Genomic DNA, 27784 nt, shown 5'->3' with positions numbered 1-27784 from the left:
TTATTCCCTTTGGGGTCGCGGGGGGCGCTGACGCCTATCTCAGCTACAATCGGGCGGATGGCGGGGTACACCCAGGACAAGTCGCCACCTCATCGCAGGGCCAACACAAATAGACAGACAACATTCACACTCACATTCACACACTAGGGCCAATTTAGTGTTGCCAATCAATAATGAACATTTTTATAAATATACCAGTTGGCAGGCTAATTTTCAACTGCAGTCCCTGAACAGGTGTGATGCAAATGCATCCGCCTCTTGTAACGAGCTATCCTGATTTTTGAATAAAAACATGATTACGAAAAATGCAGTTTGTAATGCATCACTTCAGATGATACATTTCTAACATATGTACAGTACATGTAGGTCTTACAAAGCTACTGCACCTGAGAAATGCTTACTTGGAAGCCAAATAGCAAAAACATTCATTCTTCAGCGGCAGCAAACAGTATGACAAATCCAAAGTGCGATTCATAATGGATAGTCAGACCATTACTGACACCGTCTCCCCAGCTTTGGCCATTTTTTCTTCATCATAAACTACGTGCAGGGTGCCGGCGCCTCGGAAAGTGTCGTTTTTCACCGCCGCTGAGGGCTTAAGAAACACACTGATGAATTAAACAACGGGAAAACAATCAATCTGAGCAAGACAATTTGTCAGGCGTCAGGGACTTGATCGCTGCTGCCGCGCGGCCGGGTGTTCCTCCAACCTGCCCTGAATGAGTGGGTGGGGTGCAATGCAAACATCCCAACGGCGAATAACATCAAGCTCTTGTCAAACCCGTGTCCAAACTTTTTTTCCGTGAGGGTCACGTAAAGAAAACATTGGGATAAAAAATACAAAATTTAATGCTGGTCAATATATGCTTTACGTTAAAAATCCTATCAATATATAATAGGTGCCTAAGCACATTAGTATAATAAAATCAAATCATATATGTTAAAAAAAAATACATTAAATAAATTAACTTAATTTTATTTTACAAAAAACAGATGCCCAATGAAAGGCTGCACTTTGGACACCCCTTTGTCCAAAGCTAATCAATCATAGCAATATTTTTTCTTTGATCATCTCTGTTTTGAGTGTTGGTTGATCCAGTAATTACCAGCTGCAGTCCGTTATGATCACGGACCAAAACATTCCTTATATTTGGTTACATATGTGCATATAAAATAATCACAATAAGTGTGTTACTAACAATGTGTTCAAAATGTGTAATTATTTAAAAAAATATATTATTTATGTCAAAAAGCTTCAACCATCAAAAAAAACTTAAATAAATATTTCAGTATTTAAAAATATTAAGGATCAAGGGTACCAAGAGTATAATGATTTGAATATACATTTAAAACAATTCATCGTAGTCTAGATATTATGTATTGGATATGATTTAGTGTAAATTCTGCGCAAATTTTGCTCAACAGTCCCTTTTATAACCTGTTTCTTGAGTCTGTCTGCAAGATGTTTGTTTGTGGAGACGTTCCCAAAGTGCAAATGAAACCACACCCCACCCTCTCCTAAAGTATCATAATTTATCTTTTGAAGATGTACACCGTGTAAATATATATCTTGAAGTTGTCATTGCTATTCTTTCTCCAGAAATGTTCAAAAATAAACTTCATAAACTTTACGTATAGATTCACCGGGTCATAACATTAGGTACACCTGCAAAGTCGCCGATCGATTTCGACTCTGCACTAAAAAATCTGCTTTCACTGCATGTCCCACGTCGGTGTTATTATGAACATGCCAAGATTAGATGAAAATAATATTTTATCCTACCTTTTTTGTGTTTACTCATAGCCTGAAGCAGAGGGGGAGGAGCTCTTCCATCTCTGACTGAGAGCTTGACTTAAAAGTCCAAATAAACAGGTCCACCTTGCTGTGATGTCACAACGTACCCAGACTGCAAAGCACTGCAAACAGAAACATCCAAAACTGTCCAAGCTCACGCCTAAAAGCACAAACTTCAATAATTGATGCGTTGGCGTTATTTAGCATGAGTATCCAATATTGTAACATTTATATGACAGAAAAAAATACAATATTCATCATAGGTCCCCTATAATTTAAGGCCAACATATGTGTAGTATGCACATTTTTTATGCAATGTTTCGATATGAGCTAAGTTTTATTCATTATCATTAGAAAATGACGCGAGCCAATAAATAATAACTTTTAAGAAAAAAGCTGGTGCCCATAAAAGGCACCCAGGTCGCACTTTGGAAGCCCATCCCTAAAAAATACAATAAGAGGGTCAACAAATCCATTAAGTGAACCTAATGAACTGAAACAATGTGATTGCCATTGTATCTGTCCATGGATGTGTGTGTGTGTGTGTGTGTGTGTGTGTGTGTGTGTGTGTGTGTGTGTGTGTGTGTGTGTGTGTGTGTGTGTGTGTGTGTGTGTGTGTGTGTGTGTGTGTGTGTGTGTGTGTGTGTGTGTGTGTGTGTGTGTGTGTGTGTGCATGTGTGAGCGTGATAGGGATCTGAGTAGATGGCCGAGGAAATCAATCAAGCAGGTTCCAGCCACCACGCCTCCTTCTTATCAAGTGGCAGTGTGCTGACCGATGGTTCAGATTTGAGATGATCTACATGCCTTTATGTAAGTGGGACTAATCCATCAAGGAGCCATGGAAGCTCACTTCATCATGGCTGCAAGAGTCCACACCACACACAAAGGTGTAGGGTTTGTTTAATATGTATATTTATATTTATATGTCTGCAGGAGGGAGGAAATAGAAGAAAAAATATATATAAAGTTTGCGTCAACTATTTCCATCAGAAATGTCAGTAATCAGTTGAAACAAATGACTAATGTTAATAGAAAACAAATGTTAATTATATATAATGTATGAAATATATGCATTGTTAAATTGTTCAAATGTTGAAAGTACTAGATCAGGTTTATATATATATATATGTATATATATATATATATATATATATATATATATATATATATATATATATATATATATATATATATATATATATATATATACATATACATATATAGACACACATAAACATTTATACCATAACAATGCAATCCAATTCCAAAACCAAAGCTGACCCAGCAACACTCAGAACTGCAATAAACAGAGCAATTGAGAGGAGACACAAACACGACACAGAACAAACCAAAAGTAGTGAAACAAAAATGAATATTATCAAAAACAGTATCAATATTAGTTATAATTTCAGCATAGCAGTTATTAAAAATCCCTCATTGACATTATCATTAGACATTTATAAAAATTAAAAAAAAAAGAACAATGGTGTCACAGTAGCTTACACTTTCATCGCATCTCATAAGCTTGACAACACACTGTGTCCAATATTTTCACAAAGAAAAAATAAATAATATTTTTGCTCAGTTTAATAGTTAAAACATATTAATATTATTGCAATCTGTTGATAAAACATTGTCCTTTACAATTATAAAAGTTGTTTTTTTTAAATGTACTACTCTGCTAGCATGTCAGCAGACTGGGGTAGATCCTGCTGAAATCCTATGTATTGAGTGAATACAGAATCGTTTTGAATCGGAAAAATATCGTTTTTGAATCGAGAATCGCGTTGAATCGATGAATCGAATCGTGGGACACCCAAAGATTTGCAGCCCTAATGCATATACATATATATATACATACATATATATATATATATATATATATATATATATATATATATATATATATATATATGTCTTGATTGGATTATCCGGAGAATAGTGCTCGATACCGTGGTAGAGCGCAATATGTAGGTGTGGGAAAAAATCACAAGACTACTTCATCTCTACAGATCTGTTTCATGAGGGGTTCCCTCAATCATCAGGAGATTTTAATGGAAGCATTCACATACAATGGTTTATATAGAGCACAGAGTGGGTGGGTACAAGCAGGCGTAGGGTGTGGTGATTGGCTCATGTGTTACCTAGGAGGTGTTTCCGTCTATGGCGGCATGTTGAAATGATTTCACTGCGCTTATTGAGGGATGATAGCTCTGGATGATATATAATAAACAGTTTCTCTTTTAAGCATAGGTTGCATCTTTTATTACCACTGGTGTAAGGTGTGCTGGATGCAGGAATTTGCCATGTTATTGAATATTCAACATTATTGTCTTTGAGGTTCCAAATGTGTTTGCTGAGTTCTGTAGAATTCTGCAAAGTCTGGTTTCTAAAGGAGGCGTTGTGATTATTCCATCTTGTTCCATCTTGTTCAAAACAAGATGGAATAATCACAACAGTGGTAATAAAAGATGCAACCTATGCTTAAAAGAGAAACTGTTTATTATATATCATCCAGAGCTATCATCCCTCAACAAGCGCAGTGAAATCATTTCAACATGCCGCCATAGACGGAAACACCTCCTAGGTAACACATGAGCCAATCACCACACCCTACGCCTGCTTGTACCCACCCACTCTGTGCTCTATATAAACCATTGTATGTGAATGCTTCCATTAAAATCTCCTGATGATTGAGGGAACCCCTCATGAAACAGATCTGTAGAGATGAAGTAGTCTTGTGATTTTTTCCCACACCTATATATATATATATATATATATATATATATATATATATATATATATATATATATATATATACAGTGGGGCAAAAAAGTATTTACTCAGCCACCGATTGTGCAAGTTCTCCCTCTTAAAATGATGACAGAGGTCTGTAATGTTCATCTTAGGTACACTTCAACTGTGAGAGACAGAATGTGTAAAAAAAAAACAGGAATTCACATTGTAGGAATTTTAAACAATTTATTTATCAATTATGGTGGAAAATAAGTATTTGGTCACTTCAAACAAGGAAGATCTCTGGCCCTAGCAGACCTGTAACTTCTTCTTTAAGAAGCTCTTCTGTCCTCGCCTTGTTACCTGTATTAATGGCACTTTTTTGAACTCGTTATCTGTATAAAAGACACCTGTCCACAGCCTCAAACAGTCAGACTCCAAACTCCACTATGGCCAAGACCAAAGAGCTGTCAAAGGACACCAGGAAAAGAATTGTAGACCTGCACCAGACTGGGAAGAGTGAATCTACAATAGGCAAGCAGCTTGGTGTGAAAAAATCAACTGTGGGAGCAATTATCAGAAAATGGAAGACATACAAGACCACTGATAATCTCCGTCGATCTGGGGCTCCACGCAAGATCTCATCCCATGGGGTCAAAATGATCATGAGAACGATGAGCAAAAATCCCAGAACCACACGGGGGGACCTGGTGAATGACCTGCAGAGAGCTGGGACCAAAGTAACAAAGGTTACCATCAGTAACATACTACGCCGACAGGGAATCAAATCCTGCAGTGACATACGTGTCCCCCTGCTTAAGCCAGTGCATGTCCAGGCCCGTCTGAGTTTGCCAGAGAGCACATGGATGATACAGCAGAGGATTGGGAGAATGTCATGTGGTTAGATTAAACCAACATGGAACTTTTTGGTATAAACTCAACTCGTCGTGTTTGGAGGAAGAAGAATACTGAGTTGTATCCTAAGAACACCATACCTACTGTGAAGCATGGGGGTGGAAACATCATGCTTTGGGGCTGTTTTTCTGCTAAGGGGACAGGACGATTGATCTGTGTTAAGGAAAGAATGAATGGGGCCATGTATCGTGAGATTTTGAGCCAAAACCTCCTTCCATCAGTGAGAGCTTTGAATGGTTGATCAAATACTTATTTTCCACCATACTTTACAAATAAATTCTTTAAAATTCCTACAATGTGAATTCCTGGATTTTTTTTTTCTCATTCTGTCTCTCACAGTTGATGTGTACCTATGATGAAAATTACAGACCTCTGTCATCATTTTAAGTGGGAGAACTTGCACAATCGGTGGCTGACTAAATACTTTTTTGCCCCACTGTACATATATACACACACACATATATATATACTGTATGTGTGTGTGTGTGTGTTTGTATACAGTTGTGGTCAAAAGTTTAAATACACTTGTAAAGAACATAATGTCATGGCTGTCTGGAGTTTCTAATAATTTGTACAACTCTTATTTTTTTGTGATAGAGTGATTGGAGCACATACAAAAAACATTCATGAAGTTTGGTTCTTTTATGAATTCATTATGTGTCTACTGAAAATGTGACCAAATCTGCTGGGTCCAAAGTATACATACATCAATGTTAATATTTGGTTACATGTCCCTTGGCAAGTTTCACTGCAATAAGGCATTTTTGGTAGCCATCCACAAGCTTCTGGCAAGCATCTGGTTGAATTTTTGTTCACTCCTTTTGACAAGATTGGTGCAGTTCATCTAATTTTGTTGGTTTTCTGACATGGACTTGTTTCTTCAGCATTGTCCACACATTTAAGTTTGCACTTTAGGAAGGCCATTCTAAAACTTTAATTCTAGCCTGATTTAGCCATTCATTTACCACTTCTGACGTGTGTTTGGGGTCATTGTCCTGTTGGAACACCCAACTGCGCCCAAGACCCAACCTCCAGGCTGATGATTTTAGGTTGTCCTGAAGAATTTAGAAGTAATCCGCCTTTTTCATTGTCCCATTTAATCTCTGTAAAGCATCGGTTCCATCGGCAGCAAAACAGGCTTAGTGCATAATACTACCACCACGCTACAGTACAACACAACATAAGCGGACTGATTTTTCATAGAAATAGAAAGCGGTCAACCATGACATCAAACTAAGCGCCCATTTTTACAGTAATCGGAACATTCCATTGTAATGTAGAAAGGAATAAAATCTTATGAGATATAATTCATAGCTACAGTAATCAAATTCAAAGCAAATTGTATGCAATTATTTTATCGTCTTGTACAAAGCCTTAGCTGCTTTGCAAAAAACAGACTTACAAAGACTCAACAGCAAATCGCTTGTGTTAAGTGTATTGATGGCATATCTAATTAACGTCTGTTTCGTTGAAAAATCGTAATTTTAACAACCGACTATTTGTGCAGGAGCCAAACAAACATTCATCTTAATATGCAGCACAGCCTCATTTCCAGCCCTTTCCCTCCTTCTGCAGGATTCCAACTTCTCCCTTGTGTTTTTCCATCAAACCCAGCATTTCTCTCGCAAAACCTTCCCTACATAATTAGTTCACTCATTTATACTCACTTTCAGTCAAGGTCAAGCCTCGTGATATCTTAATTAAAAAAGAAAAGGGAGAAGAAAGTTTTTGTCTTCAAATGATTCCTCAATTTTGTGAGCTGTTCAATCAGATCTTTTAAACTCACTTAACCCCCGATGAATCCCCTCTGTTGGCTCCTGCTAATGAAATTAAGAACAAGAAGCCTCCATTACGGATTCAGCGCACATTTCAGGGGAATGTCGGAGACTTGACGAGCATCGGGAGAATCGTCCATGCAAAATTGAAACAGTGATTGAAGTACACTGGGAAACATTTGACCCCCTTGCTGATGTTGTAAGTATACCCTATGACAAATATATCAACAGTCCAAGACTTTTATGGTATTATTATTGTAACAAAGAAAGACAGAATGTATGAAAACAAATCTGAAAAATAAAGGTTACAAATCAATTTGATCAGTTAGCATTAGGACACACGCCAGTGTTGTATCCATGAAACACACATATTAGTGATGTCCCTTTAAGAAAGGCAGTCTAATCTCAACTTTTTATCAAAGACACCTGTCACAGAAACATTCTTGTCCATTCAAACTGTGGGCCCAGATCAAAAAGCTGTAAAAGGGGAGGACATTTTAGACCTACACAGACTGGAACAGGCTGCAAAGTAACATCTGTAACAAGTAACATTTAATGACTTGGGAAGCTTTGGAGAGTGCAATGTTAAAGTTAAAGTACCAATGATTGTCAAACACACACACAAGGTGTGGCGAAATTATTCTCAGCATTTGACCCATCTCCCTTGATCACCCCGTGGGAGGTGAGGGGAGCAGTGGACAGCAGCAGTGCCGCGCCCGGGAATCATTTATGGTGATTTAACCCCCAATTTCAACCCTTAATGCTGAGTGCCAAGCAGGGAGATAATGGGTACCATTTTTATAGTGTTTGGTATGACTCGGCCGGGGTTTGAACTCACGACCTACCGATCTCAGGGCGGACACTCTAACCACTAGGTCACTGAGTTAGTCGTTAGCATCAACTGGATACCATTCCTACTTTCAAACATGACTAGAACGTAAGTATGTCGCTGTTGTCCTTTCACAGTGTAGAACGATAATGACTGACATTATTACAAGTTGGGATGGGTTGGTACGAATAGGTATCGAACGGTGCGATATTTCGATACTTTTGTTGCCAGTGACATGTCCAGTTGCAGACTAAACACTACCTCAAACAGTATGCGTGGAAACAGTCAATCGAGCAGCACCTTCTAGGTAATGCTGTAATTTTCAATGCCAAAAGTATGCTTGATGGAAAATGCTTAAGCGTAAAGGTAAGGGTCCATTTTGTCAAAATGCACTAGCTCAATGCTAATATATATTAGATTTGCACAAGACATGCTACTGATTAGCATTAGCAATTTTTACTCGGCGATTTCCACACCTCCCATTCTATAATGAAAACTACAGATAAGATACATGGAAAAATTGAACAGCCGGTGTGTAATAAATAAAATATTTGGAGTATAAACACTTTGTAGGGTGCAACACAAGCCTAGCCTGACACATGCAACTAACTAGCAAAGACCACTTCCTAGAAAGGCAACACTTTAGTCTATAGAGTGATTTTAAAAATGTTCATGGAAATGAAGAACGGCAGGCATTTTGAAAGTCGAGCGTCAACGTTCACAATAGAGCTGCACATAACATTTCTGAACTATTCAGTGGAAAATAACAATGCACCACTTGCGAGTCATTAGATAAGAATGACTGATGTTATAAGGAGCAAACAGCTGTAATTGGAAGCAAGAATCTGTACAAGATCGACAAGTCTCAGTGGAGCAGAGATAACAACTTAATTGTTCAAACCAGCCCATTTTACACTTTGAAAGACTTTCATATTTATAAGAGTCAAGATACTGTAGCCATAGTAGATTTGTTTGTGGATGGGTTTATGATGTTTATGTTTATTTGTATAAACCCAGTGAACATTGTGTCATCAAGCCAGGCTAGAGTAATGGACTCTCATAACTGATCCGACCCAAGTTTGACACCCTGGATAATCATGGATTTAAGGTCATCTCAGCAAACTGTGACTGTCAGGCAGGATTGGGAGAATGTTGTTCTCACGTCGCTTCACTTATATTTCATGTGGACCAGTGGTCGGCAACCCGCGGCTCCGGAGCCGCATGCGGCTCTTTGATCAATCTGATGTGGCTCAGCTGCTAAATTGCTGACCCCAACGATTATTCCGGGAGATTTCCGGCTTATAGTGCCTCTCTCAGAAATCACCCGGGGTTAACATTCTCCAATTTTCACCTGGACTTCAATATTGAGGGTGTGCAGTGATGGCATTGCCTTTAACCTCCTTTACAACATGTTGTCGCGCCCGCTTTGGCACCACGTGATCTGCGTGCCGACTGGTCACATTTTATATTCAACCTCAGTTAACACACTTACAGTGACTGCAACGCATACTTAGTCAACAGCCATACAGGTTACACTGAGGGTTGTAATATTAACAACTTTAACACTCTTACTAATATGCGCCACACTGTGAACCCACACCAAACAAGAATGACAAACACATTTTGGGAGAACATCGGCACTGCAACACAACATAAACACGAAAGAACAAATACCCAGAATCCCATGCATCCCTAACTCTTCCGGGCTACATTATACACCCGGGCCCTTTTCTTCCCCGCCCACCTCAACCGACGCCCGGAGTGGGTGGGGGGATTTGGTGCTAGCGGGGGGGTTGTATAATGTAGCCCGGAAGAGTAGGGATGCATGGGATTCCAGGTATTTGGTCTTTTGTGTTTATGTTGTGTTGCATTGCCGATGTTCTCCCAAAATGTGTTTGCCATTCTTGTTTGGTGTGGGTTCACAGTGTGGCGCATATTAGTAAGAGTCTTAAAGTTGTTTATATTACAACCCTCAGCGTAACCTGTAAGGCTGTTAAACAAGTATGCCTTGCAATCGGTGGCGTGTGTCTGCAGAAGCCTCATACGACATGTGACTGGGCTGACAAGCTGATTGAACGTGTTGTAGAGTGCGCCAAAGGCAGCGCCTTCATAGGATGCCCTTGTTACTGTTAATCGAGGGAGAACCTTCAAACAATCGCGAGAATAGTTGATCCGACATTCGGTAGTCTCTCGGAATATTCGGGAGGGTTGTCAAGAGTGATGCTGTCAAGTGGCATTCATATAAAACTCGCGGGCCCCACTATCATTACATTTTCATATTAAGGTGTGGGCTGCGTGTCTGAGACCCCTCGTTTACACATAGCACAAAGTAAAACAACTCTGTATGCAGTGTTATTTCATTTTAAATTTCAAAAGAGTTTTGTGGCTCCCATTGTTTTCTTTTTTTTGTGAAACGTGTCAAAATGGCTCTTTGAGTGGTAAAGGTTGCCGACCCCTGATGTGGACGCTCCAGTGCGAATAAGAGAAGTGAGTACTATTTTTGTCAATACAACTACCATCAGTTATTCGACCAAGCACATCAACTTAAGGCAAAGTGGGGCTGTTGTTTATTTTAGATTATTTTTTCACTTACAAAATGTTTTGTTTTCCGAACAAAGTCGTCGGCATGTTACATCTTGGTTGATTGTAGCAATCCATGCTTGGCTTTGCCGTTAACTTTTCTTTACAGCCGCTTCCGTTTGTCCAGAAATACGCTTATGAATGCGATTCAAGCTAGTTGAATTTTTTCCACCTCAATTGTAGCAGTTAACAATGGCACACATCATGATTATTATTGGATAAATCGAAAACCCTCTATACACTGTAGCAGTGGTTCTCAAATGGGGGTACGCGTACCCCTGGGAGTACTGGAAGGTAGGCCAAGGGGTAAGTGAGATTTTTTTTAAATATTCTAAAAATAGCAACAATTCAAAAATCCTTTATAAATATATTTATTGAATAATACTTCAACAAAATATGAATGTAAGTTCATAAACTGTGAAAAGAAATGCAACAATGCAATATTCAGTGTTGACAGCTAGATATTTTGTGGACATGTTCCAAAAATATTGATGTTAAATATTTCTTTTATTTTTGTGAAGAAATGTTTAGAATTAAGTTCATGGATCTCTATTACAATCCCCAAAGAGGGCACTTTAAGTTGATGATTGCTTCTATGTGTAAAAATCTTAATTTATATTTAAATTGTTTATTTTTCAACAAGTTTTTAGTTATTTTTATATATTTTTTTCCAAATAGTTTAAGAAAGACCACTACAAATTAGCTATATCTTGCACTGTTATACAATCTAATAAATCAGAAACTGATGACATAGTGCTGTATTTTACTTCTTTATCTCTTTTTTTCAACCAAAAATGCTTTGCTCTGATTAGATGGTACTTGAATTAAAAAAATGTTCACAGGGGGTACATCACTGAAAAAAGGTTGAGAACCAATGCACTATAGCCATCTAATGTTTTGGAATTGCAACTGCACGCAAAGTTTACTATATAATATCTGCAAATGAGACTCAGAATTGTAATAAGAAAACAAGATTTAACAACTGGACAGCACCGTTATCATAATCAGCTCATTATTAAATAAAACATGAGAGTTTGTTAACAGTTAGAATTTATTACCACATGGACATACAAAAGTACTGAAAATGTATACTGTTGAGTACTGGTATTGACTCACTAGGTAACGGCAAAGGTTGACATAAACAGACTATTATTTTAAAAAAAAGATTACTTTGTGTTTCAAAATTTTACTAGGACAAAATTAGTTGACCATATATGTTGACGTCAACTTTGGGCAGGCACTTTTTAAAGAAAGACAACACACCAAAAGAAGTTTGGCAAAAAAAGACATTGACATGCACTAAAAATGTGCATTTTAGTTTGACTTTGTATTAGCTTCAATAAACAGTCGTGGACTTCTCTTGATGCTTGAATGTTGTGTTTGAGGTACAAGTGCTGCTTATTATTATTAGCTCCGTCAGCTTTAAAGGATAAAATGTTGGGGTGTTTTTCAGTCACAGACACTTGATTCAATGTTCAGTGTGTAGAACAACTTAACAAGTGAGCTGTTAGAATGTATGGTGAATTTGAGGTCCTTACTGGTCTTTTGGAGCATCTCAGAAACTTCAGGCCATTGGAAGCTCATGGTAGGCTGCATACTGTCCAGTCACATGATGATAAATCTGGCCAAACAACACATTCATGATTATTATTGTCATAACGTGAAACATTGTTTCAAATTTTGTATGGGCTGCATTTCCACCTGTCTCTCGATGTCAGCCAATAGACTGCTGGCTCCCAAGCGAAAGAGGTGAGGAGAGAGCCAATCATTGCCCAACTCCTCCTTGATTAGCGTGAGCCACACCAAAGACTCCTTGGCTGTACGGATGCCCCCCGCAGGCTTGAAACCCACCTGAAAGAACACACACACACACACAATATATTTTTAACATTTACACAGTTATGGGACTTCTTTCAGTCCATCTTGTTTATTTTATTATTGTATTTTCCCGACTATAAGCCGCAACCTTTTTCCAAAACTTTGAACCCTGCGGCTTAAGAAATACTTTTCATATAACAGCGACAGGGACACTGAAAAGGTGTGTTATTGTTTGTGCGGTGGCGACATATTTCAGACTAGTTCGCTCACTGCAGGTGATGCGGGTTTAAAATGTATTTCTGTTTTGTGCTTTGAACCGCAAGTAAAACCGTGCTTGAAAGGATTCTTCATTCATCATTCAAAGCAATGTCTGTGAGTTTTACAATATAAGTAAAAAAAACTCTTATTTACTAAACCATCCCATGTGTGATGTCTGTGGGAGTGTTTTCATGCATATTTGTGAGGGCCATCATAATGAAATCAAGCTAGCGTCGTTAGCATTAGCAAATATGCTAACATGTTTACAAAGGTCTCTGTTAGCATTTATTAACTTACCATTGGCATTCTTTTTGTATTGTTTTAGTTTTGTAACTTGACCAAAACGTCACCGTGGAGTTATTGAGTCTAGTTTGATGATTAGCGAGCTGGCCTCCGCAGCTAGTGGGTTCATGACGATGACTTCCATTTTCTTTGATCAGCTGTTTTACTATCGTGTGACAGGCACCGTTTGGAAACAATTAAGGTATGTAAATAAACATTTAGAAAATCTTTCATACAGGTATACATCTGTGTCTTACAGTCCGATACGGCTAATACATGTAAAATAATGTATTTCTTCTAAAATTTGGTGGGTGCAGCTTAAATACAGTGTGCTCTACAGCCCAGAAAATATGCTATATATTATATCCATTCAAAACATTCAGAGAATTACAGTACCTTCTGGCCTGTGCACAGGAAGTAGTCGCGTATGGCCCTCACCATCACTATGGCGACAGGGTAGGTGGCATTGACAGATTCTTTTCCTGTAGACGTCTTGATGAAGTCGGAGCCTGGAATGATGGACGTTAAGAAGATGGTTAAAAGTTTATAGACACTTATGAAGGTTGTAGAATATTTAGTAACTTCACATGGACAAGCCCTATTAATTTTTTTTAGCGAAGCTGACTGACTACAGTTGATGTTTCCATTTAAAAATGTAATACTCAGAACAACAGGAAATCTAAGGAATTATCAAAGAAAAATAATTGTAGCTTTACGCAAGTTTGAAAAACATTTCTGCAGAATCTAAGACAATCAGATCATGTTGTGCTTTAGGTTGCAAACAGAAATTTGAGTTACAAATATCCCCGCCACTATTTGGCGTAGCGAAAGTCAGAATGGACCATGTATGAGCCAAACAAAAGATCCGGTATTACTCGCTAGCAATAGCTTATAGCAACATACCTTTGTTTCTCTGTTTCATGGGAACAGAGAAAGTGAGTGTGAAGGACATGTGAAGGACAGTGGTGATAAGGAGAAGCAGATGATAATCTTTAAATTAAAGAAAGAAATCATCAAAAACTTTGCCGACCCTGAAGCCTACTTCGTGAAGCCTTTGGAGCGTAGCCTTGCAAAGCAGCACCATGTAAAGCAGAATGAGTCTAACGCCAGCCAAGGACGTTACAATAATATTTAAATGTATTCGTGAAAATATGGAGAAGCTGCTGATGGTGTGTTTGATGGCGAAGAAGCTTGAAGAAGTCCACTCTCCAAGGTAAATACTGTAAAATATTATTTGATTCCTTAATACAACTATTGTAGTACATTCATTTTTACACATTAATATCAACAAGTTTGTTCTACCTTTTAAAAGGCATGTTACATGTTAAAATTGTGCAATAATTAGATTTTGATTCATTTCAATGGGAGAAGTTGTCTTAAAATACATCCAAGTGTTTTGAGGACAGAACCAATGAAGCTGGTAAGTTGAGGTACCACAGAATAATCATTCCATCCAAAAAAAGAACAGTAAAAAATAACATATAATTAAAGTGCAACCAGTTTAAGTATAAATCCCTCTGATAAAGACCAAGAAAAATCCTCATTTGGACATTACATTTACTTACGATAATTTTCCAGAGACATAGGAAGAATGGAGAATAAAAGAAAATGTCCATCATGTTGTGCATTGCTTAAATACTGTATGCGCTCTACAGTACATTGATGTCTAGCATAGAAGAGGACTTTCTTGACGTTCCATTTTGACATAAACACAAATCGTCCTCAGCAACAATGCAAGCGATAATGATGAAGTTGACAATAATAAAACGGGGCGGTAGAGCTCGGTTGGTAGAGCGGCCGTGCCAGCAATTTGAGGGTTGCAGGTTCGATCCCTGCTTCCGCCATCCTAGTTACTGCGGTTGTGTCCTTGGGCAAGACACTTTACCCACCTGCTCCCAGTGCCACCCACACTGGTTTAAATGTAACTTAGATATTGGGTTTCACTATGTAAAAGCGCTTTGATTCACTAGAGAAAAGCAATTTATAAACATAATTCACTTCACAACATGTGTCAACATAAACAGACTGATTTTTCAACAAAATTACCCATGGGTCTCAAAATCTATGTCGCCAAAAGCAGTCGACCATTTATCGGGATGGATACCTTTTACAAATCATGATGTTGTAAAGCCCTTCCACTCCGCCCTAAAAAATGAGCAGTTCCACTAAATCAGTGGTTCTTAACCTGGGTTCGATTGAACCATAGGGGTTCGGTGAGTCGGCCTCAGGGGTTCGACGGAGCCTCCGCCGTGGAGGTCAAGACACACCAAACTCATTGTGTAAATAAAATTTTCTCCCTATATTATGGATACCCCCAAACAATGTTTCCTCTAATTTTCAATCTGATTTGTAGATGTGTAATTTATTGTGAGTTCATGTGTTGGTTGTGTTCTTTGAACAAGGGGATGTTCATGCATAGTTCATTTTATGCACCAATTAAAAAAAAACATAACTTTGTCTTGAATTTGAAATTATTATTATTATTTTTTTTTTTCAATAAAGAAGGGTTCGGTGAATGCGCATTTGAAATTGGTGGGGTTCGGTACCGACAGTAAAGTTAAGAACCACTGCACTGAATCATGTAGCGCCCAAAATATCTACGGAGTTTTAAAGCAACTGTAAAGGTATTCCACTTATCTGTGCACAGTTCGATTCTAATCTATTCCTGATTGGGTGCTGTACTTAAAAACAGACTATAGGATGGTGGACTTGACTCTTGGGCCCGCTTAGACAAGAACAGATGTTGCTGCTGATGGCTAACAAGAGTACAGCTGTACGCTCATCAATAAAATCCTTCATTTTTCCTTTGCAGCCAATTATCAGCTTTCCTGATAAAAATAGAAGATGAAAGTAGGCTCTTTTAATAGATTACCCACAAACTCCTTAAATCAGCCCCCTGTCTGCCTGGTGTATAATGACCGTTCATTATGGAACAGAGCAAGATGAACATTTTCCAGTTCATTAAAGACATTTGCGAGGAATTTTTTTTCCCAGTTGGGTCTTTTTTTGAGCCTCGAACTGCTGTAATCCTTAAGATTCGTTATGGGGTGTCTTAATTATTAGATAATGGATAACGGTTATTAAATACGGGTGGCGGTAATGAAGCTCAATCCATTTGTGTGGGCAGGGGTTGGGAGGGGGGAATAGTTTGCGTCAGAGATTAATAGATGAAATTATCATTCAATTTCAGAAATCTCATCCGCAATTTTATAGGAACAAGAGGAGATTAAAAAGTGAGAGCGGTGACAAAAGCAATGCATTTTAATAATGATCCCTATCAGAGCCCCTGACAATTTGGTTCTGTAATCAGCTTATTATGTGACGGCCTGTTAAGCATTGCATGCCTGTGTATGTGTGTGAGTGTGTGTGTACTAGCATATTAAAATGAAATGTGTGTGTTTAAATAAGGTTATTTAAGGAAAAAAAACCTTGGAAGGATGACATACTGTATGAAAAACATTACAATGGAACTTATTACAAACTACAAGAGTAGTTTTATGAAGTAATGTAAAAAGGTAGAGTAATGACCCTGGAGAGTGAACTTCTACAGTATCTCCTTCCAGCTGCTTTTTCAATTGTTCGTGGATAAATGTCCGCCTTTTAGATATTATTTCAACGTCCTTCACTGGCGTTACATTGACGCATTCTGCTTCGGTATGGTGCATACTTTTAATCATTTCTTTCTTTATTCAATTAATATTATTTTTATTTTCAGAGCTCTCCTTCACACTAACTTTTTCACTTCAATGGTTGGTAAAACAAAGTTATGCGATCTCTAGCTATGAGCAATTGCTTTATTCTCCAAATGTAATGAATTAGGCTTCTTTGTGGACAACATGTTTCTGCATCTTTCACTTTTTCTATTCGTGGCCCCTCCATGAAAAAAGTTTGGACACCCCTGACTAGGGATAGAACAATTACAAGATAAAATTCTCGACAATTCTAATAATGGTTTCAAATTTAAATTATCATAAAACCGTGATTGATCACCCCACTTTGACAAAGTCACAGTGATACAGTACTGCTGATTTCATGGAGATGCAACTAGTGTGCTAATCGTTAGCTATCTTAAAGGCTAACATGAATACAAGACACATTAACGCCTTCACCTATTACAAACATAACCTGTTATGCCATATTCATTAGGAAGCACTCTAAAATTTTACACATTAAAAAGGAAGAAGATGAACATATTTACACACTAAAATAACAATACAGTTGTTCCATCTACGGGGCGCTTTGAAGTTTGCAGCTTCACTTGATCACAGATTTCTGGGTGAGGTTTTTTTAAGCATATTCAACGTATTTTTGACCTAAATCAAGCATTTTTTAAGAATAATCATGGCTAGGTGAACTAAAACATCAATACTAGAGTAGTATTGGCCACTAGATGAGACCAAACCATTTGATTTAAAGATGTCTTTATAAGAAAGACCCGAGGTTTTTGAAGGGTGTAAAAACATTGATTATTTTCTTCTTTTTTTTAACTTTTTGCTAAATAAACTCAACTCAACTTACCGTATTTTGTTGCTAATTAATTTAAAACCTCTTCTCATTCATGCGCTTACCAAAGGCATGCGGTAAAAGTAAGCATGCGCTAATTATTTTAAAACCTCTTCTCACTCTGGCAATTACCAAAGGTATGCAGTAAAAATTTGAGTGTGATGTAAGCTTAGACCTTAAATCCTACTGAATACCTCTTAATCTTCTTCCCTTTATGCGATTTCAAATTACCTGTATTGAAATCAGCCTCCTCCATTTTGAAAATGACAACAGGGGAAGTGTCACTCGTGACGTCACGAGTTTGACCAGGCGGTAATACTAAGCATGCGCTAATCATTTTGGGAAGCGAGTTTGACCCGGCAGTAATTCAAGGCAGGCGCATACTATATGCCCTGCGGCAATTCAAGGAAATACGGTAATTCATATCTCAATAAAACTTCAGTCCAAAACAAAAATATGAAAAATGTAAAGTATTTAATGTTTTTTTTATTTTGATGACTGTTTGATCGGCTAATATCACAAGTTCAAATTAGTAAAATAACTCATGTTATGCAATTTATACTACAGTCGTCCCTTGCTAACCTGACTCTCGCCAGATCCTTGTAGTTCCTTTAACTCCGCACAAGGATCTGGGAGTTCTCAATAGGAGATGTATTTCAGAAGGCGGGGCCTTGTAAAAAAAATCATTGTATGTGATTGGATAAACCACTTGTCCGTTATCGTGAATGACGTGCTACTTCAACCACTCACATTGAAATCAACCCTTAACTCTGATGAGAGCGACGCTGGGAAATCCAAACCCGGTCGGAAGAAGAGCCAAAACATCTTTGCCACCAATAAATGCCTTCAAAACTGTTCTCTGATCATCTTTTAAAGAATTAATATTCGCTAGATTAGACAAAACAGTTGCAATAGCAGAATCAATGTCAGCACACGACGCAGGGAGGGCTGCGTGCCGCCATTGTTGTTTGAATCAAACAGTCGCTTCGGCGCTACGTCACATCTATGAAATCCCGCCCGGCGATCCTTATTGGTTCATTATTTTTTGGTATCTGGAAGGAGTTTGCAATGCCTTTGAACCCAAACCCTTGTTTGGAGCTCAGCAAACTACAAGGGTCTGGCAAAAGTCAGGTTAGTCCCTTGCCACATCACGATTCAAATGTTGCAGCTTCACTACATCACATTTTTTAATACATTTTCAAAAACATTTTTGCCCTAAATTAAGCATTGTCAATGGCTAAATAAACTAAAAATATCAGTACTTCACAAGTACTGGTCTCTACCTGAGACCAAACCAATCAGAGCACGATGTTCAGTATCGTGGCCACTGATTGGCTTAGCCTCTAAAGCATTGCTGTAGAATGGAATAGAATAGTATAGAATAGAATAGAATAGAATAGTAAGTACTTTATTGATCCCTGGGGGAAATTCAGCACCACAGTTCGCTCACAATAGACAATAATAATAATAAATAATACATAACATATATTATATAAATGATATATAATATATCCATCCATTTTCTACTGCTTATTCCCATATTCTACATTTAAGTGCAGTCAAGAAGGAACATATGCATTATACCGTATCTTGGATTGACGGAGCGTGAATGTGACTAAAGCGTGTTATTTCATGCCAAAGGTGCTCTCATAATATTAAAAACTATGTTTAGAAGATTTTTTTTAAAGGCTTACTGAAATGAGATTTTCTTATTTAAACAGGGATAACAGGTCCATTCTATGTGTCATACTTGATCATTTTGCGATACTGCCATATTTTTGCCGAAAGGATTTAGTAGAGAACATCGACGATAAAGTTCGCAACTTTTGGTCGCTAATAAAAAAGCCTTGCCTGTACCGGAAGTAGCAAACGATGTGCGCGTGACATCACGGGTTGTAGGGCTCCTCACATCCTCACATTGTTTATTATCATAGCCACCACCAGCAAGAGCCATTCGAACCAAGAAAGCAACGATTTCCCCATTAATTTGAGTGAGGATGAAATATTTGTGGATGAGGAAGCACTAGAGAAAAGAAAAAAAAAAAATGCGACGGCAGTGGGAGCATTTCAGATGTTTTTAGACATATTTACTAGGATAATTCTGGAAAATCCCTTATCTGCTTATTGTGTTACTAGTGTTTTACTGAGATTATAAAGTCATACCTGAAAGTTGAAGGGCTGCAGTGACCGCCAGTGTCTTTGAGGGAAGCCATATGGAAGAGCCAAGAAAGTCACAGCTGCCTTTTTGACAGCTTCAGGAGGAGGACGGATACTTCGCTCAAGTCTCTGGTAAGAGCCGACTTAATATCACAATTTTCTCATCCAAAAATTTGCTGGCTGACATGTGGTAGAGAAACATGTTCGCTTGACCGCTCTGTTCCATATTAAAGCTTCACAACAAACAAAGAAACACCGGCTGTGTTTTGGTTGCTAAAGGCAGCTGCAATCCACCGCTTTCAACCAACAGCATTGTTCTTTATAGTCTCCATTATTAATTGAACAAATTGCAAAAAAATCAGCAACACAGATGTCCAAAATACTGTGTAATTATGCGATTAAAGCAGACGACTTTTAGCTGTGAGTGGTGCTCGGATAAAATGTCCGCTTTAACCAATAACGTCACAAGCACACGTCAACATAAGCGTCATCATTCCGCGACGTTTTCAAAAGGATACCTCGCGGGAAATTTAAAATTTCAATTTAGTAAACTAAACCGGCCGTATTGGCATGTGTTGCAATGTTAAGATTTCATCATTGATATATAAACTATCAGACTACGTGGTCGGTAGTAGTGGGTTTCAGTAGGCCTTTAATGCTGTAGCTATAGAAATATAGGAGAGTTGCATATGACGTCACATCCGTTTTTCTTCTTTGCGGCTTAATTCAATGGTCAAGCAGCTCGAGCATAGCATTAAAACAAGTGAGAGTGAGTGTAGAGTTGGATCAGAAAATGCCGAATTGCTGTTCTGTTCTTGGGTGTTCCAGTCGTTCAAATACAGAAATAAGAAAGCTTTCATAGAGTCCTGAAATAAATTGTTTATAAAAGGTAATAAAGTCAGGAAAAAACAAATGTGCGTCGAAGGAAATGGCTCTCAAAAATATCACTTTTATCACCTTGTGGAATATAATCGGACATGTTTGTCTGCAGAGATCAATTTGTAAAATGTTTGTTAGAAAATTAGATTTGTTTGAGAAACTTTCTGTAAGGGGATCGAGTTATATTAGTAGTGTTTGTGAGCAGAGCTACACGTAAAGAAATGACAATAAATCGCTTTAGTTTTTTGTTCTTCTGTGGTTGCCATGTGTAATTATAACTACGAAGACCTTGTTGCGCAAATAATCTAACATTATGTTTGGTCCTAGTGATAAATATTGTGATTGTTGGTCCAATTCACTGTATTTTTGTTGTCTATTTTCATACCAGAATCTAAAAGCTTAGTTGTTGTGCAGGAAAGCAAAGTGCTTTCAGACGGATGACCACATTATAGCATCTTCGGTGATATTTGTTAGCATTAAGAAAATATCCTTAATAGTAATAATAAACTAGATGACTCAACAGCATAGACTGAATCTTGATATTGTTAGCAAACATTGCTGAACAACAGAGACATTGACAGCTACAGTAAATAATAAGACAAAATAATGAACTTTACAGCATAAAACAACTGCAGACATGAATAGTAAACAAGACTAATATTTGAAGCAGCAGCATCCTTTTTCTCATTTGCGTCACGATCCCAGCAGCAGGGCACTCATTATGTCAAGACCCAGAATTGCCCAGATGTTAACAACAATAAACCATTTTTTACCGTAATATGGTTTTCAACAAGCTAGAACATTTAATGTTTCTTCTGCCAATAAAAGTATATTGTCTATTTTGTTTAATTATATTTAAAATATTTGAATGTGTGTTTAAGTACTTTTTGAGCACATTTGAATACATGCAAGTAAATCAAAGCAGAATGTCGTTTTGGTGCAACTGACCGGCCATCATGGAGACCAGACTGGCCTTGTAGACGTTGGTGAAGGTGCCCAGCTCTCCGATCGCCAAAATGGTCTTCATGTGGGCGTCGCCACAAGCCTCTCTAAACTGACAGATCTCGTCGTACATGGCTGTGATTAAGTATAAATATTCCATCTTGTGACACAAAAAAAATTGACTGTGATGTTCTGGAAGTGTGAGATTGCTCCCTACCTTCCCACTGTCCCGTGAGGGCGAGAGTCCTGTTGATGACGATGTCGATCTCAGTTGCGCCGTCTGCAACGGCCATGCGGACTTCCTGCAAGCGGGTCTCCAGCGGTGTCTGACCGGCTGGGAAACCAGTAGCCACTAGAAGGGACAATGTAATTATGTTGGTATTATAATAATTTCATTTTAATAAAGAGTAATAGATCAATATTTGTTTTTTTTACCTGATGCAACGGGCAGATTGGAATTTGCAGCTTTTAGAGATTTAACAGCATCCGCAACACGTGACGGATACACGCACACTGCAGCGGTTGTCAAACCTACAAGACAAGACAAATACTGCATGTAATACAGTACAGTGAACCACGCGCTCAATGATCTAAAGTGGTCTGTGCTGCCCCTCATAGGATGTAAACTAAACTGGTCAAGGTATAAAAATAAAGGGTAGCCCTAAAATCTGGATATATGCTATAACTACATTGTACAAAAATAAAAAAAATAAAAATAAATTAAAAAAAATAGATTATTTTGCTACACATTTAAGAATATTTTTTCTTTTTAAAATGTAAAAAAACAATACAAATAGGTAATTGTGTAGGCATAGGCATATAATACATACACACTGTACAAGGTAGTACATTTTAATAAATCATCAATTATATTATGAAAAATACAAATATTTCATTATATTTTAAAATTAAATAAAACATTATATATAATGGCTGATCATGCACATCCAGGACATAAAAAACATACAATAAATAATTATTTTTAAAATAACTTAATATATATATATATATATATATATATATGGGTTCAAATCCAGGCTCGGGATCTTTCTGTGTGGAGTTTGCATGTTCTCCCCGTGAATGCGTGGGTTCCCTCCGGGTACTCCTGGCTTCCTCCCACTTCCAAAGACATGCACCTGGGGATAGGTTGATTGGTAACACTAAATTGGCCCTCGTGTGTGAATGTGAGTGTGAATGTTGTCTGTCTATCTGTGTTGGCCCTGCGATGAGGTGGCGACTTGTCCAGGGTGTACCCCGCCTTCCGCCCGATTGTAGCTGAGATAGGCGCCAGTGCCCCCCGCGACCCCGAAAGGGAATAAGCGGTAGAAAATGGATGGATGGATGGAATTATTTAAAAAAAAAAAGATAGTGTGGATAATAGAAATTATATTGTGGAAAAATAATGCGCACAGATAAAATCAAAACTCTACTTTCAATGAATAATTATGTTATTCATTCAGTAATAAACAATGAATCAAATATTCTATTGTTTGACATTGTTAAAGCCTTAATATAGTAAAAACAATAACTGAATAATACAGCAATAATATAAATACAGACATTACATTAAAAAAAAACATATATATTAAACATTGTAAATATTTGATTATGTTTCTAATTGTATAAGACAGTAAATTCCCTCTATACTCAATAGCAAAACACTGTGAATAATGGAAAATGTTTGATTTTGATATTTGGCACACTATTGTAAAACTACAATACCATCACAAGCAAATAGTATACAGTATTGTTCTTACAAACATGTGCAGTTAGTTATCATGTCATGACATCCTGTTAAAAAAGTTTTACTAACTTAGGTCAGGAACTTTAAAAATGTACAAACTTGGGTATCATGAGTATATTGTATACACAAAATGTAACAAAGAAAAAAATATGGGGATCTACCGTTAATGCGTTTTTGCATTCAGACTTTAAGGACATTATATTTTATTTCATTGATAGCAAACGCTCTAAAATGACAAATATTTCAATTCGGTGCAACTTGGCGTGATGACACTAGGCACAGACCTTTATCATGCATATCCATCTTCTTCAGCAAGTCATACTGGACTGGCTGAGTGGCTTTCATGCACAGTCGATGGACGTTGGATGGTGTATCATCTCCCGCCAGTGTAGTCAGATCGATACAAGTGACAGCCTTCAGGAGCCAGGCAGCCTGTGGATGAAAATATATAACAATTGATTATATATCATATATTATTTCATCTTAATCAATAATAAACCAAACAAACTTGCGCTTAAAGAATAATTGTTATAAGTAAAAGAGTGCCTAAACACATATTAAAGGTTTCATACTAGATAATGAGAGCAAAATCCAATGCTCAATTCCCACATGAATACTATAAAGGTCGTTGTACCTGCCACTGTTTTTTGGGGGTCTTCTGTCCTTGGATGTGCTGAGCTCTCCTTAGCACAGCTTGTGTGTTCACTCTTACTTTGGAGATCCACTTCAGGTCTGTTGCACACATGTAATAAGGAAAAGAAAAACAGTTAGTAAGTAGAAAAAATAAATGCCTCTATGTCACTTTTTTACTGCATATGTTGGACAGCACACTTTTTTTATTTCAAATTACTGTTTGTGCAGGAAACAAATAATATATGTGACAATCAAGATTGTTATCAATCATTGATGCATTTCAGAGCTTAATAGTAGCATTAAGATGATACTGACTAAATCAAACTTTTTCCACTGAGGGCCGCACACTGAAAAATTAAAACATGAGGAGGCCATTTTTATATTTTTCCTTTTCAAAACCAATACAATGTATATTGTATTGGTTGAAGGACTCCCTTCAATTACGGGGAATGTAAAGGTCCCGCGGTCTAAAACAGGTCCCAGTCATGTGTTAAACATAAGTCACACTTTAGTGTATCCTTTTTGGCTTTCAACGCTTATACATCTCTACGTCAACTTGCCATAATGTTTATGTTTTTAAGTTTCATGTCCTTTTTTTCCCAAAAAAACACCTATTTTTTATGGCAAAACCATAAAAAAATATGCAAAATGTTCCCAAATGTTTTTTTTTTAAATTGAATATTTAATTCATTATAATATTTTTAAATAAATATATATAATTAAATAACTAAAGGTCTCTGGGATCTGAAAGGCCCCCACTGTAAAAAAAAAAAAAAAAAAAGTCATATATCAATATATATCATTTTTACTTTCAATGCTTAAATCTCGATATCAACATCTGATCAATCAATTGATTATATGTTATTATTTTTTGAGCAATGTTTTAAAGTTTAAAGAAATGCCTTTTCTTCGTAATAGTATTTTTAAATGTGCGGGCCACACTTTGGGCCACACTATGTCTTTTCTCTTTTCAATGCTATTCTTAAATATAAGGAGTATGTGTCTTGTAACTTGTTTCCTTATTTGTCTGTTTTTTTTTATATAGAAGTTACTGGTGTTATACAATGTATGTGATGTATATAGAAGTTACTGGTGTTATAAAATGCATGTGATGTTTGTATCTGGAATAAATCATTTTAAAGGATTGACTAGTTAACACCAATACTAACATGCATTATTTTACTGCACGTTGGGGAGCACAACCTGAAAATGTGTGTTTCTGCCAAGCAAGACTTAATAAAATTGGTAACGAGCAAATATTCATAGAATGCATTTCATGGTAATTATTTTTTATTTGTTTATTTCTTATTTTATTAAGTTAAGCAAACATAGTTGGACGGGAGGTTAAAGGGACGAGCTGAGGCTTAACAAACATGTTTGCTTTGAAAGGTATTAAATAGTATTTATGTGAGTTATTGCTGCATTGCTGTCAGCTGAATACTACTGTCAGGAGTACAGTTCTGGTCATAAGATTTTAAACATTCAAATATTCAACCAAAGTTATCACTCTGGCAGTGCTTGTAATATATAATTGAAAATACCACCGTTATTATGGAATATATATAGAGCTATGTAATACATGCTCCTGTATAGCGAATATGAAAGTGTAATTGGTGGGTGTAAAAGGTCAACAACCTCTAAAACGTTACTTATTAAGCAGACAAAAGGTCAGATAGCAACCTTGACAAGTTACAATCTCATAAGTTGACATTTGATAATACACAGGAGTGTGAAGTAATAGTATTACTTGTACATAATTTTAGTTAAACTAAAAGTTGAGCCTAACGCAATAGGCTGAACAAGACATTATTTCACGCGGCTTTGTTTTAGCTTTAGCATACTCACACTTACCGAGCGTGGTGCCTGGGTTTCTAGCAGACATGACAAAAAAGAGAAAAATGTGTTGTAAGTTAAAAAAAGACAAATATTATTGCTTTAAGGCAGCACCCAATGTTCACCAACCGGATTTGTCAACACTTCCTGGGTACGGTGTATACAGGAAGTGGTGACCCTTCAAAGTAAAGTGTAGCTGGTCGGGTGATCAGTAGATTTCCTGTTCACTCGGCTTCGACTTCCGGTTGCCAAATAAAACAAATTAAAATAATTGAACAGTAAAACAAATTTAAATAACTGAACAGTTGGATGCGTAATTTTGCTGTATGAATTATCCCGGATTCAGTCAGCTTTTAATTTAAAACAATCAACATTAACAGAGAAGTGTGACTGACTGGACTCCGAGACTACACCTGTGACCTTAAAATCTCTGGTGACTCAGGATGTTTTATATTCGATTACTACTGAGAGACCTTAATATTGAAGATGTTCATTTCTGTGATGGGCTTCATGGTGGAAGAGGGGTTAGTGTGTCTGCCTCACAATACGAAGGTGCTGAGTAGTCTGGGGTTCAATCCTGGGCTCGGGATCTTTCTGTGTGGAGTTCGCATGTCCTCCCCGTGACCGCGTGGGTTCCCTCCGGGTACTCCGGCTTCCTCCCACCTCCAAAGACATACACCTGGGGATAGGTTGATTGGCAATACTAAGTTGGCCCTAGTGTGTGAATGTGAGTGTGAATGTTGTCTGTCTATCTGTGTTGGCCCTGCGATGAGATGGCGACTTGTCCAGGGTGTACGCCGCCTTCCGCCCAATTGTAGCTGAGATAGGCACCAGCGCCCCCCGCGACCCCAAAGTGAATAAGCGATAGGAAATGGATGGATGGATGGATGGATGGATGGATGGATGGATGGATGGATGGATGGATGGATTTGTATGATGAAAAATATTCCAACAAATATATGAGGGCAGTTTTAGTAAAATAATATTTTCCGGGCACAGTTCATTGACAATATGACCTGAAGGAGTTTACAAAAGTTGAGCTAAGGAAAATAAGGACAATATATATATATATACATACCCAATTCTTCCCAATATTTAAATAAAAACAATTTAAAATTATTTATGGAATATAACCTTCAAATTATTTTTGGGAAACTTAAATTTAACAAGGATGTTTATGGCTGGTATGTGGAGCTGCAGACCAGTGTTTTTAAACCACTGTGCCGTGAGATACAGTCTGGTGTGCCGTGAGAGATCATCTCATTTCACCTATTTGGGTTAAAAATATTTTTAGCAAGCCAGAAATTATAGTCTGCAAATTATGTGTTGCAGTTGAGTGTCTGTGCTGTCTAGGGTTCGGCAGAGTAATCGTGTATTACTGTTCTGTATCAGTAGGTGGCGGCCGGTCGCTAATTGCTTTGTAGATGTCAGAAACAGCGGGAGGCAGAGTACAGGTAAAAAGATGTCTAATGCTTAAACCAAAAAATAAACAAAAGGTGAGTGCCCCTAAGAAAAGGCATTGAAGCTTAGGGAAAGCTGTGCAGAACGAAACTAAAACTGAACTGTCTACAAAGTAAACAAAAACAGAATGCAGGACGTCAGCAAAGACTTACTGTGGAGCAAAAACAGTGTCCACAATGTACATCCAAACATGACATCATTAAAATCAACAATGTCCACACAAAGAAGGATTAAAAAAAACCTGAAATATTCTTGATTGCTAAAACAAAGAATAGATGCAGGAAATATCGCGCAAAGGAACACATGAAACTGCTAAAAGAATATACAAAAAAGAAAAAAGAAAAAGCCACAAAAAAGGAGCGCAAGACAAGGACTAAAACACTACACATATGAAAACAGCAAAAAAAACTACAAATAAGTCACAGTACACTTTGAGACAAGCGCTTTTGTCATGCATGGTTGGTTATGGTCTAAAGTCATATCTAACAATTGCGAGAACAACTTTTTACTGTCAACTCAGTGTCGTTTTTTTAATGATTTCTGTTAATGGTGTGCCTCCAGATTTTTCCAACGCAAAAAATGTGCCTTGGCTCAAAAAAGGTTGAAAAACTGCTGAGGTATGTCAATCATCTGTTTGTGGAATG

The 27784-nt window shown here is 37.4% G+C and overlaps 1 protein-coding gene across 3 annotated transcripts; it reads right to left on the bottom strand.

The window, feature by feature from the left end:
- Positions 1 to 4757: 4757 nt before the first annotated feature.
- dera (deoxyribose-phosphate aldolase (putative)) lies at positions 4758 to 25852 on the bottom strand. Of its 3 annotated transcripts, XR_009808486.1 has the most exons (11): positions 25698 to 25852; positions 23848 to 23945; positions 23498 to 23645; positions 21905 to 22000; positions 21687 to 21821; positions 21476 to 21604; positions 13385 to 13497; positions 12332 to 12481; positions 12169 to 12251; positions 5128 to 5260; positions 4758 to 5056 (listed from the first exon to the last, which is right to left on the bottom strand). XR_009808486.1 is itself a non-coding variant. In XM_061913212.1 (10 exons), exons 1-9 carry the CDS (start codon positions 25726 to 25728, stop codon positions 12195 to 12197), a joined length of 957 nt encoding a protein of 318 aa, XP_061769196.1. In that variant the 5' UTR covers positions 25729 to 25852; the 3' UTR covers positions 4758 to 5260; positions 12169 to 12194. The 3 variants fall into 3 exon arrangements, 2 of the variants coding, with proteins under 2 accessions (XP_061769196.1, XP_061769195.1); XM_061913212.1 differs by having other exon boundaries at positions 4758 to 5260; XM_061913211.1 differs by lacking the exons at positions 4758 to 5056; positions 5128 to 5260 and having other exon boundaries at positions 11664 to 12251.
- Between the last annotated feature and the right edge of the window lie 1932 nt (positions 25853 to 27784).

Source organism: Nerophis ophidion, linkage group LG10 (genome assembly GCF_033978795.1).
Source record: "Nerophis ophidion isolate RoL-2023_Sa linkage group LG10, RoL_Noph_v1.0, whole genome shotgun sequence".
In the NCBI taxonomy this organism is placed as follows: domain Eukaryota; kingdom Metazoa; phylum Chordata; class Actinopteri; order Syngnathiformes; family Syngnathidae; genus Nerophis; species Nerophis ophidion.
The sequence above is the reverse complement of the archived record's forward strand: the minus strand, read 5'-3'. Positions and strand labels throughout refer to the sequence as shown.